At 44.1% G+C, this 12,393-nt stretch overlaps 1 protein-coding gene across 3 annotated transcripts in view; it reads left to right on the top strand.

The window, feature by feature from the left end:
• GSR (glutathione-disulfide reductase) overlaps positions 1-12,393 on the top strand; it is a 46,023-nt gene that overhangs the window by 13,934 nt on the left and 19,696 nt on the right. For 2 of the 3 annotated variants that reach the window (XM_089903703.1, XM_022571145.3), the window contains exons 2-5: positions 2,277-2,303; positions 4,880-4,968; positions 6,504-6,573; positions 9,672-9,819. In XM_089903703.1, coding sequence (XP_089759829.1) covers positions 2,277-2,303; positions 4,880-4,968; positions 6,504-6,573; positions 9,672-9,819 — 334 coding nt within the window. The remainder of the gene's footprint in view (positions 1-2,276; positions 2,304-4,879; positions 4,969-6,503; positions 6,574-9,671; positions 9,820-12,393) is intronic. The other variant, XM_089903702.1, reaches the window with a different exon arrangement.

Here is a 12,393-nt window from a genome sequence, read left to right as displayed (position 1 = left end):
TTGGTCTAAATGAATTATACAGTAATGAATGACATTATAAAAAGTATTTAGAGTAAAATATGAACGTTTTCTCCCTCCCCAGAGATGACTGCTAAGAACATGGAATATTTGCTCAAACTGTTTAAATGTATGTGTACATTTGCAATTATATATAATGCAGATTGGAACATGCAGAACAAATTGTTCTGCAGCTTTCTTTTTGTCACCTAATACCCTAAGAACACCTTCTGTAACAGTAAATAGAAATCTACTGTGTCCTTTTAAATGGCTGCAGAGTATTCCATAGGCTCAGTGTACAATAATTTCCCTGTAATAATGCTTCCGTACTGTTGGGTAGTTAACTTGTGTCCAGTTATTCACTGTGACAGCACTACAGGGAACATCCTTATACATGTATCTTTGGATGCTTGAACATAACATGTGACTCTTTCTGTGTAATAAATTCCTAAATTTAGAATTGCTCAGTTCTAATGGTATGTGCCAAATGGTATGTGCAATTTTAATCAGCCTTACTCTTTAAAAAAATATTTTTTAATTGTATAAGTTTGACATGTAACATTGTGTAAGTTTAAGGCGTACAGTGTGTTACTCTGATACATTTATAGGTTGTAATATCGCCCATGTAGCGATATTTATCATATTACATAATTACAGTACAATGTCATTGTCTAAATTCTAATTAGTGTTACTCTTAACCACAATTTTTTTCCAAGTTATTTTAGGATGCGATCAAAAGGAAAAAACAGATGTAAACAAAAATGTGTGTATAAACATATACATCACAGTTTACAAGGACTGTTGCAAGGAATTTTTTTCTAGTCTAAGGGGTATGAATACTTACTTTCTTAAACAACTGTCTAATTTTTACGTGAAATCTTACAACTACTTGTGTTTTCCTTTGTGTGTAGGCTGCCAGAAGGCTGAGTCAAGTTTGTGTCTATCTCTAACAAGTATATAAGCATGGAGATAGATCAATAGCTAGCTGGCTAGATAATAGCATGGATGAACTTGACTGCTTGATTCATCAGTTGTCCTTTGATCTTGAAAAATAATGTAGTTTTCCACTAGAGATTTTCTCAAAGGGGACATTCTGGGTGTTTTACCCAGCATAGGCCATGGTAAGTTTCCCAGAAATCCTTTAGGACAGTTGCTCAAATGGTTCAGTTGCCTTTATTCAGCTGGTGGGTCCTCTCACCTCCGTGCTGCTGTTTCTCTCTGCTTTGTTCCTTTGGACCTGTGCAAGCTCAGGCTTTGGCCACCTCCTGACCAATTACCATCCCTGCAGAGCATCCCCCTCCCCCGGAAATGGAATTGTCCTCCCTCCCTCCCTCCTTTCTCCCCTCCCCCTCCCCTCCCCCTCCCCCTCCCCTCCCCCTCCCCCTCCCCTCCCCCTCCCCCTCCCCCTCCCCTCCCCCTCCCCCTCCCCCTCCTCTCCCCCTCCCCCTCCCCCTCCCCTCCCCCTCCCCCTCCCCCTCCCCCCTCCCCCTCCCCTCCCCTTCCCCCTCCCCCTCCCCTCCCCCTCCCCTCCCCTTCCCCCTCCCCCTCCCCCTCCCCCTCCCCCTCCCCCTCCCCCTCCCCTCCCCCTCCCCCTCCCCTCCCCCTCCCCCTCCCCCTCCCCCCTCCCCCTCCCCCTCCCCCTCCCCCTCCTCTCCCCCTCCCCCTCCCCCTCCCCTCCCCTTCCCCCTCCCCCTCCCCTCCCCTTCCCCCTCCCCCTCCCCTCCCCCTCCCCTCCCCCTCCCCTCCCCCTCCCCTCCCCCTCCCCTCCCCCTCCCCTCCCCCTCCCCTCCCCCTCCCCTCCCCTCCCCCTCCTCCTCGTCTCTTCTCAACTGCTTTTTTTTTTTTTTTTTTTTTGCGGTACGCAGACCTCTCACTGTTGTGGCCTCTCCCGCTGCGGAGCACAGGCTCCAGACACGCAGGCTCAGCAGCCACGGCTCACGGGCCCAGCCGCTCCGCGGCATGTGAGATCCTCCGGGACCGGGGCACGAACCCGTGTCCCCTGCATCGGCAGGCGGACTCTCAACCACTGCGCCACCAGGGAAGCCCTCAACTGCTTTTCTTGAGAAAATACTCATAAGTAAAATTCTCTGCCTCCTCATACAAGGAAAGTAATGTTCCTATGTTTTCCAACTCTAATAGAAAAAAGGAAGTAGCTGTAGAGTGTGACTTAGAACTCAAGGAAGTCTCCTAGGTTGATGCTTGGGATTCATCTCCTGCATGTTTGTTTGATGATTTGAGTTTAATAATCTTAAAATATGTGCTTTTTATTTTTTTTCTAGGTGAATGTTGGATGTGTACCCAAAAAGGTAGAACTTTTACTTCTCCTTCCTTCCACACTCCTTTGACATATTTGGTAAATCATGATCAGAGTAAGGATGTTTTCAAATGTGCCAGTTAAAATTCTTGCTGCAAAAAATAACTGAGAAAGCTACTAAAAGGGCTTAAACAATAGGATAGTTTTTTTTTTAATTTACTTAATTAATTAATTTATTTATCTGGCTGCATTGGGTCTTCGTTTCTGTGTGAGAGCTTTCTCTAGTTGTGGCAAGTGGGGGCCACTCTTCATCGCGGTGCGCGGGCCTCTCACTATCGCGGCCTCTCTTGTTGCGGAGCACAGGCTCCAGATGCGCAGGCTCAGTAGTTGTGGCTCACGGGCCCAGTTGCTCCGCGGCATGTGGGATCTTCCCAGACCAGGGCTCGAACCTGTGTCCCCTGCGTTGGCAGTCAGATTCTCAACCACTGTGCCACCAGGGAAGCTCGATAGGATAGTTTTTATTTGTATTTTTAAATGTCATTTATTAAGAAGCCTGGAGGAAGAAATAAAGAGGCCTGGAGATAGGCAGCTTCTGAGACTGGCTTAGCACTTAAGGATATCTGAAAGAACCCTGGCTTCTCTCCATCTTTCCACTCTGGTATCCTAGGTGTATGGTCAGTGGTAACCCCTGCCCCCTCATGGCCACAGGATGGCTCGTGGACCTCCAGGCAGGGTGTCCTCACCCAGCACTGCCCCTGCAGATTGCTTTAGATTCTCCTGGCCAGGATGAGCTACCCCTGCAGGGGAGAATGGGCAAGTGAGTGGCATTTTCAGCCAGGAAGAAAGGAGGGAGGGGCTGCTGGAGAGATAACCACAGAAATACTAGCTCCTGTATACTAATTGCATCATATATACAAAGGAAATTCATCCTGGCCATGAACCTTGTGGTTAAGTTCCCATAGTGACAAAGTCCCTGTGGGAACACAGAGGGGAGATAACCAGGAATGGAACACAGTGTCTGGTCTCAAGCTTCTGATGGTCTAGAAGGAACAAAGACCAACAAAATGTTTATAGTCATGGTGTAAAAGAAAAGCACTGTCCATCTGCAGGGGATAACTTTTTCTCAATAGAAGATCCAGCCAGGAAATAAAAAAGTTTATACCCCACTGTAAGCCCAAGTGCTGATATGACCAAGACCAAGTAGATGATGGTGGCAGATGGATGGATGTCCCTCCTACATGTGGCTCTGGTTAACTACATGGAACCTGGGTGACTTTGCACGGAGTGAGGTGTTTGCCTCAAGCCATCTGGTCTTTCACCTGCTCCAGGGCATCTCTGAATCAATTTTTCCCAGAGAGACAAGAATAGTTTTTCTCCTGGAAAGACGTGTCAAGATTGTCATGGGTTTTTTGTTTTATTTTGATGTTAGTAGTTTTTGTTTTTAAACAGAAATCTATTTCCCTATAAATTATCCAAGTTAAAATCATATAGCCTGTGACGTTGGGTATCTCCTGGCCACTCTAAAATTGCATTTCTCAAGTTGCTTGAATGATGTTTCTGAGGACAGTATTTGGATACCATTGTGGTAAGCAGTTGATAGAATTGCACCTCAGTTAAAAGAATCCAGCACAGTCATCAATTTATTCTTCTTTAGGCATAAAGGGAGGAAGGTACAAAGAAGGAATCAAAGGCTTGTCAAAAGTCGTGGGACTTCCCTGGTGGCGCAGTGGTTAAGAATCCGCCTGCCAATGCAGGGGACACGGGTTCGAGCCCCGGTCCGGGAAGATCCCACATGCCACAGAGCAACTAAGCCCGTGTGTTACAACTACTGAGCCTGCGCTCTAGAGCCCCCAAGCCACAGCTACTGAGCCCGTGTGCCATGACTACTGAAGCCCGCACGCCTAGAGCCTGTGCTCCTCAACAAGAGAAGGCACTGCAGTGAGAAGCCTGCGCACAGCAAGGAAGACCCAAGACAGCCAAAAATAAATAAATAAATAAAAGTCATGTCTCTGGCGTGTCTGACAAAGAAGATGGTAGTTTGTCATCTAGAGTTCTGGATGCCAATTTCAATTCAGTTCTCATGATGATCAGTTGGTTTACAGATTACAGGCTACATCCCACAGGAGACGCAGCTAACCTTTGAGTTCCACATGTCTGATTACATATATCCTTACAGGGACACGTTTGTAGTTAATAGGAATCCATTTTCTTAAAGTTTCCAGTGCTCAATTTTATCTAATAGTTTCCTTCTAAATCTTAAAGTTACAGATGCAATTCTATTTCTTAAATTGAGCACAGAAGGCAAGGCTTAAAGAAATTTGAAACTTAAAATGAATGTAAGCAGTAGTAAATTTGAATGGAAGAACTGTGAGACATAATATTCTGCTTTTACAGAGTATATAAACTGGAATTCAACAGTAGAATTAATTTCCCCCAACATTTCAGAAGTCTCACTATGAAATCTATCTGGTCATATTTCTGAAGTTTCTCTTTTAAAATGTTTAGTTTTGTTTGTAAGTTAAAGGTCAGTATCTTTATCTACTATTATATAGTTACCTTTCTGTAGAAAAAAATTTCTCTTTTTTCTCTGGACTCATGCACTACTGTCTTGGGTACTTTTTTTTATAGGTAATGTGGAACACAGCTGTCCACTCTGAATTCATGCATGACCACGTTGATTATGGCTTTCAAAGCTGTGAGGGTAAATTCAGCTGGCGGTAAGTGTAAACGCTGAGAGGGCTCTGTTTACAAACGTACATTTTTTCTTTCATAGTGAAGTAAGCCATAAATTTTTTGAGGGTGTATTATTGTGGCAAAATGTATATAACATAAACTTTTGGAGGTAAAGGATATGTTTTTGGCATTGATTGCAGTGATGACTTACTTGTGCATATACTTATCTCTAAACTCATCAAGTTGATACATTAAATATGTACAGCTTTTTGTATGTCAGTCATACATCAATAAAGTGGTTTTAAAATACACAACACAACATGAAAGGTTCATTTTAGCCCTTTTAAAGTTGTCAATTCAGTGGCATTAGGTATATTTATATGTGCAACCATCACCAACATCCATTTCCAGATTTCCACCATGCCAAACAGAAACAGTGTACCTGTTAAACAGTCTTCCCTTGCTCCAAACCCCTGGTATCTCTATTCTGTTTTCTGTCTCTATGAATGTGACTATTCTAGGTACCTTATACAACATCTGTCCTTTTATGCCTGGCATATTTCACTTAGCGTAGCACTTTTAGAATTCGTCCATGCTGTGGTATGTGTCAGAATTTCATTGCTTTTTAAGGCTGAATGCTGCTCCCTAATATTTATATACCACACTTTGTTTCTTTATTCATCCTTCAATGGACTCCTAGGCTTTTTGCATCTCTCGTCTATTGTGAATAATGATGCTATGAATATTGGTCTACAAGTCCCTGTTTTCAGTTGTTTTGGGACTATCCCTAGAAGTGGAATTGCTGGGTCATATGGCAATTTATATTTAACTATTTTTGAAGTTTTATACCTTTTATTTATTTTTTTAATTGAGGTATAGTTGATATACAATATTATGTACGTTTCAGATGTACAACATAGTGATTCACACCTTTTAAAGGTTTTACTCCATTTAGAGTTATTATAAAACATTGGCTATATTTCCTGTGCTGTCCAATATATTTTTGTAGCTTATTTATTTTATACGTAATAGTTTGTACCTCTTAATCCCCCGTGTTTAACTTCTAAAGGAACTGCCATAAACTTTTTTTTTTTTTTTTTGGCCACGCCTTGCGGCATGCAGGATCTTAGTTCCCAACCAGGGATCGAACCTGAGCCCCCTGCAGTGGAAGTATGGAGTCCTAACCACTGGACCACCAGGGGAATTCCCTGCCATGAACTTTTCTAGCCATAAATTTTTTTTTTAATTTTAGCATATTCATTCATTTATTGAGCAAATAATGAGTGGCCACCATATACTAGGCACTGTGCCAAAGCAGCTCTCCTTGCCTTCTTTGCAGAAAGAAATTTATGAACCTTGCGTGCCAAGTGAACATTCTCCAAAGAGTAGAATAAGGGTTCTGCACATACGGAACGCAGACGGACACAGGGGAAGGTGTGCCTGTCTTTAGAGACACTCACTCCCAGGGCTCTTATGGACAGTCTGATTCTCTGCTCCGAGGTGTTCAGGGTCAGAGGCCCTAGTTACAACTGAAAGAGGAGAGTCCAGATCCTCAGTACTGACTCCGGTTTCATTGCAGGGTTATAAAGGAAAAGCGGGATGCCTACGTGAGCCGCCTAAACACCATCTATCAGAATAATCTAATCAAGGTGAGCATGCCAGGTTTTGAACTTTGAGAAGAAGCTGTTCTCTGCCAGAGAACCAAATCTGACCAGACATAGCCTTTACATTTATCTCTTGTTTCTTTTCTTTCTTTTGTGATTACTGTGTTTTTTTTTTTGCGGTACGCGGGCCTCTCACTGTTGTGGCCTCTCCCGTTACGGAGTACAGGCTCCGGACGCGCAGGCTCAGCGGCCATGGCTCACGGGCCCAGCTGCTCCGCGGCATGTGGGATCTTCCCAAACCGGGGCACGAACCCGTATCCCCTGCATCGGCAGGCGGACTCCCAACCACTGCGCCACCAGGGAAGCCCCTGTGATTACTGGTTTTGATATTGACCTGTAAGAATGTAAGTCGGACTCGGTAGGCCAGTCTCATTTCTATTTCTACAGAAAGTGGGACGTATGTGCCTAAGTCGGTGAATCAGGTCTCACCTGATGCCTGCCTGCACCTGTCTGACCCTCCACTTAGTTCCAGAAACCAAGCACATAAGAGCCTGATGATGTAACAATGTGCCAGTTTATGGATTAAAATCAGGACCATTATCTGGCTGGAAACCTGCCATAGCTCGTCTGCTGAGAACGCCCTCGTCCTTGGTGGCTAAATCTACTCAGGACACCATGTTATGGTTCAGAAGGACGTTTTTGGGAATGAAGTCCAATCAGGAAAATTGGGCAAAGGTGTGTTTGCCTTCAGCTAATGTATGTTGTCCTTTGCTCTGCTGAGGCTTTTCCCACCCTCATGCTTTGATGTCATTCCTGTTCCACTGGACTGTACTGAAGCACCATCCAACTCTCCTTTTTCTTTATTTATTTTTGGCTTCGCTGTGCGGCTTGTGGGATCTTAGTTCCCCAACCAGGGATTGAACCCACACCCTTGGCAGTGGAAGTGCGGACCTCCACTGGACCTCCAGGGAAGTCCCAACTCTCCCTTTTCTTGACAGTGTGACTCCCAGCACCCTTAATTGGTCTCTGTAGTCTCACCCTGCAATTTCTAAGACATCAACATAGCTTAGGTTATACTAGATCAGTATATTTGGGACGGTATTTGGGCCACTGTAATCTCATTAGCACGTGTTTATACACCCCTTTTTAGGGTGAGTTACTTGTACAGATGGCTGACCTCATAATTTTTATATTAATTCTTATCATTCATTGGGTTTATTTTTTCGGAGGGTGATATTTTCTGACCTTAACCCCCAAATTCAAGGGGAAAGTATTTGGTCTTCAGACCCCTGTGCACTGAGTTCAAGAGATTTTAAGGTGGCTAGACATGAATATGAGATGCCATTTGCTATACTACAACACCCAAATAAAAAAAAATTTTTTTAATGGAGCTAGCTTAAAGTACTTTTGCAAAACAGATAGGAAAATTACTTAGGAAATAGCATTTTTTAATACTCAAAAATCTTGGTGTGTAGCAGAATTGACCATGACCTTATGGAAAAGGAATCACAGGCAATCCAGAAATTCGGAATAGGAAACTTTCTGTGAAATATCCTAGGAAATGAAAATAAAAATTTCATCAGTTTCTTCCCCAAGCGATTACCCATATTATTGCCACTCGACTCAGTCTCCTTTTTGTCTAGCACCCGGTAGGAAATCATTACCTCCTGAAGGAAAGTTTTTCAGGAGCCTTGTGGCCTTTGGCATCAATCTTGATTCACCTTGACTAAGCAGGGCACCTGCAGAACACGCCTGGAGGGCTGATTAGAAAGGAGGAAATAGCTCAATTCAGAACCAGGTGTGTTCCAAAAGGTTGCAACGCTCCATTCTGTGATCGTGCTTACAGGATCCCATTATCCTTGTGAGTTGCCCACATTTCTTGCCAGTATGTGTATCCTGGCAGGCAGAAGCTTGCTGGCAGTCCAAACTCAGGCCCAGGCACAGAGGCTGCCAGGAAGAGCAAATGAAGTCTGAGTTCTCGACACCTCTAGTGTAGAGCTTCACGGTCATGGAATTTTGTGGTATTCTTCCCCCCTTCGTTTGAGCAAACAGAAACATTGCTTTTCCCTCCGTTGGCCAGAGTATTTCCCTTTGGCCTCAGCTCCCTGCACCTTTATCCTTTTGTTTCCTCAGCCTTCTTTCTTTCCTCCAGACGCATCATTCCTCAGGGTGTTTTCATTCTAAGTGAGGAAGGCTTTCTCCTTCAACTCTTGGGGACAAAGATGTAATCTGCTTCCTTGTGGGAATGACTTGCATACATTTTTTTTAGTCTCTGGGTTTTGGCCCAAGATAGTCCCTTTGTTTTTTCTTACTGCATACTTCTAGCATCAAATGGCAACCCCCAACCTAAGTATCAATTAACAGTCAGAAGTTCTGCAGAGACTCGAACGTTCGAGAGTTGTCTTAGCATCAGCAAACCATAAATCACAATCCTCAGTAGAGAATGGAAAGATGTAAGAAGTTGCAGCAAGTTTTGTTGTGTGGTTTTTTTGTTTGTTTTTTGGGTATTTTTTGACCGTACCACACGGTTTGCAGGGTCTTAGTTCCCCGACCAGTCCTAACCACTGGACAGGGAATTCCCTTGTTTTATTTTTTAATCTTTTTCTTCTTCTTTTTTTTTTTTTTTTTTTGCGGTACACGGGCCTCTCACTGTTGTGGCCTCCCGCTATTGTGGCCTCTCGCGTTGCGGAGCACAGGCTCCGGACACGCAGGCTCAGCGGCCATGGCCCACGGGCCCACGGGCCCAGCCGCTCCGCGGCATGTGGGATCTTCCCAGACCGGGGCACGAACCCGTGTCCCCTGCATCGGCAGGCGGACTCTCAATCACTGCGCCACCAGGGAAGCCCCTCTTCTTTTTTCTTAATTTTATCAAAGTATAATTGAATTACAACGTTGCGTTAGTTTCTGCTGTTCAGCAAAGTGACTCAGTTATACATATATTTTTTTTCATGTTCTTTTCCATTGTGTTTTATCATAGGATATTGAATATAGTTCCCTGTGCTATACAGTAGGACCTTGTTGTTTATCCATCCTATATATAATAGTTTGCATCTGCTAATCCCAAACTCCCAGTACTTCCCTTCCCCACCCCTTTGTTTTTTAATCTTAAGAACAGGCTAAAGTGACCATGCTTCCTTCTCCAGTCCCACATAGAAATCATCCGCGGCCATGCAGTATTCACAGGTGATGCCCAGCCCACAGTGGAGGTCAACGGGGAAAAGTACACTGCCCCTCACATCCTGATTGCCACAGGTGGCGTGCCCTCACTTCCTCAGGAGAGCCAGATCCCTGGTGAGTCTTCCAAAGGTGTATGCTTGTTAACAATAGTCAGAAAGAATTTACCGTTGTTTTCCACCTTACAAGCCATGCCAGGGGATCTGCCCTGTACCAGTTCTTTGTCTTGGACACATGAGAGAAGGTCTCTGCAGAACCTAAATGTAATTGGCCTAAGTGGTACCTAGTGACGGGGCAAAGGAAGATATTTCATCCAGCTCCAGGCTCAGACATACTACAGTAACACAGGGGGAAGAATCAGCAAAAGCCCCATCCTTCCCTTCTCGGCACAATAGAGATTGTTTTCAGCCTCAGTTTGTCATGAGATATCTACTGTTTTCTTTAAGAGAGAGAAATCTTGTAGAGATGTAACTTCATCAGCTAATTAAGCCTTCTTATATGCATATTTTTCTCTCATATAAAGAATTAGAAAATTAAAGAAGTAAGGAATCTCCGAGACAGTCTTGTCTACCTTTGTATACACAGGGATGAGTTATAACATACTGCCTTGTTCTCTCATAGGAACCATTGTCCGTATCTTTTTCGCCAAGTAGATTATAAGGTCTTTGTGGATGGTGATCATAGTTTATACAACTTCTTCTTAAGACCCATGACCATGGATTGGCTTCTTACGACCCATGACCAACCTGAATTTATATGGAAAATTTTGAGTGTGTGTGTATTTATGTATTTTTTTCTCTGGAGAGAGGATCGATAAAATTTCACCAGCTTTTAAAAGGGTCCGTGACTCCCCAAAAGCTAAAGAACAACTACTGTAAAAAATGTGAAGATGCTGTTGTCAAGTAACTTAAAATTTAGTTGGTAAGATTGGATATACACATCTTTTTTTTTTTTTTTTTTTTTTTTTTGCAGTACGCGGGCCTCTCACTGTTGTGGCCTCTCCCATTGAGGAGCACAGGCTCCAGACGCGCAGGCTCAGCGGCCATGGCTCACGGGCCCAGCCGCTCCGCAGCATGTGGGATCTTCCAGGACCAGGGCACGAACCCGTGTCCCCTGTATCGGCAGGCGGACTCTCAACCACTGCGCCACCAGGGAAGCCCCAGTTTATGTCTTTTTAAAAAGACAGGGAGACTGTACAGATGCACTAGGATCTCTGGAAGGACACTCAAAACCCTGCAGTGCCAACTCCCTCCAAGGAGAGGACCAGAGCTCTGGGTTGGGAAAGAGACCTGCTTTTCACTAGATGCTCTGTGGTGCTTTTTGAATTTTTTAAGATATACATTTATTGGGCTTCCCTGGGGGCGCAGTGGTTGAGGGTCCGCCTGCCGATGCAGAGGACACGGGTTCGTGCCCCGGTCCGGGAAGATCCCACATACCGCGAGGCGGCTGGGCCCGTGAGCCATGGCCGCTGAGCCTGTGCGTCCGGAGCCTGTGCTCCGCAATGGTAGAGGCCACAGCAGTGAGAGGCCCGCGTACCAAAAAAAAAAAAAAAAAAAAAAAGATATACATTTATTAATTTAAAACATGTAATAAAAAACAAATGCAAAGAAATAAAATAAAAGGTAAGTGTTCCAAGGTGATTGCCAGACAGTGAGGGTCGGGGTCCTCAGAGGTGGGATGGATTACTATGAGCTGTCATGGACCAAAAAGACTTCCTGGGAAAAGGGCTTACAAATTGAGCACCATGTGCCGAAGAAGAGAAAGACCAGAAGAACCAGTGGGTAATAAATAGGTCTTTAAAGGACATTCAGTCAATTAAACCAGTTTTTCTGGCAGTGAAATCTGGAAGCAAGTACATTGAACTGAAACTGGAAGAAGGTTGGGGCCAAATTGTGGACATTTATGAAGTCAAATTAAGGAATCTCCGTCATTCACGAAAACCAGTTATTAATAGCCTATAAATGGGATAGTGACAAGACCTAAGTGATAATTATAGAAAACTGATCTGATAGTGATCTACAGAGGCGGAAGGCCAGTTAGCAAGTTGTTGCAATAGAATGTACAGGAGGTGGTAATAGGTTCTGAACTACGGGGTTAGCGTCTGAAATGTGGTGGAAATACTCAGTTCAGCTCTGCAGACAGTTACTAAGCCCCTGCTATGTGCCAGGCGCTAGGAGGAGAGGACAGACATAAGAGACACAGAAGGATGAATCGGCTAGTATATTTCATTGACTCCAAGACACATTAAAACCTCTGAAATCAGGATGGGTCCTTAATCATTGTGCATTGAATTTGGCAAAATGCAGTATTTTAAATAACTGATGAGCTGGCCATTGTTGAGAGAAGGAATTACGGATTGATAATTCAAGACTTTGGCTTATTGATGGAAGGTAGTCTTTTCAGCTGAAGTGGTAAACAAGAGAGGGATATGGCTTGGGAAATCAAGTTAAGATTCTATTTTGAAAATACTGAGTTTGAAACAAAGTTAAATGGTATAGAAAGACAGTTAGAAATATGGAACTAGAACCTGGGGAGAAGGTCAAAACTGGAACTACACATTTGGAAGTCTCCCACAATGAAGGGAGAGTTGGTTAAAACCTTTGAAGGAAAAAAGCAGAGAGAAGAGAACCAAGGCTGAGCCCATTTGGGGGCGGGAGAATGAAGCAGAGCCAGCAAGGAGTCTATTCATGA

This window comes from Delphinapterus leucas, chromosome 21 (genome assembly GCF_059928025.1).
Source record: "Delphinapterus leucas isolate spDelLeu-1000000601 "Yukka" chromosome 21, BTC_Dleu_Yukka2, whole genome shotgun sequence".
NCBI lineage: Eukaryota > Metazoa > Chordata > Mammalia > Artiodactyla > Monodontidae > Delphinapterus > Delphinapterus leucas.
Note: the sequence above shows the minus strand (reverse complement) of the source record. Positions and strands in the feature narration are given on the sequence as shown.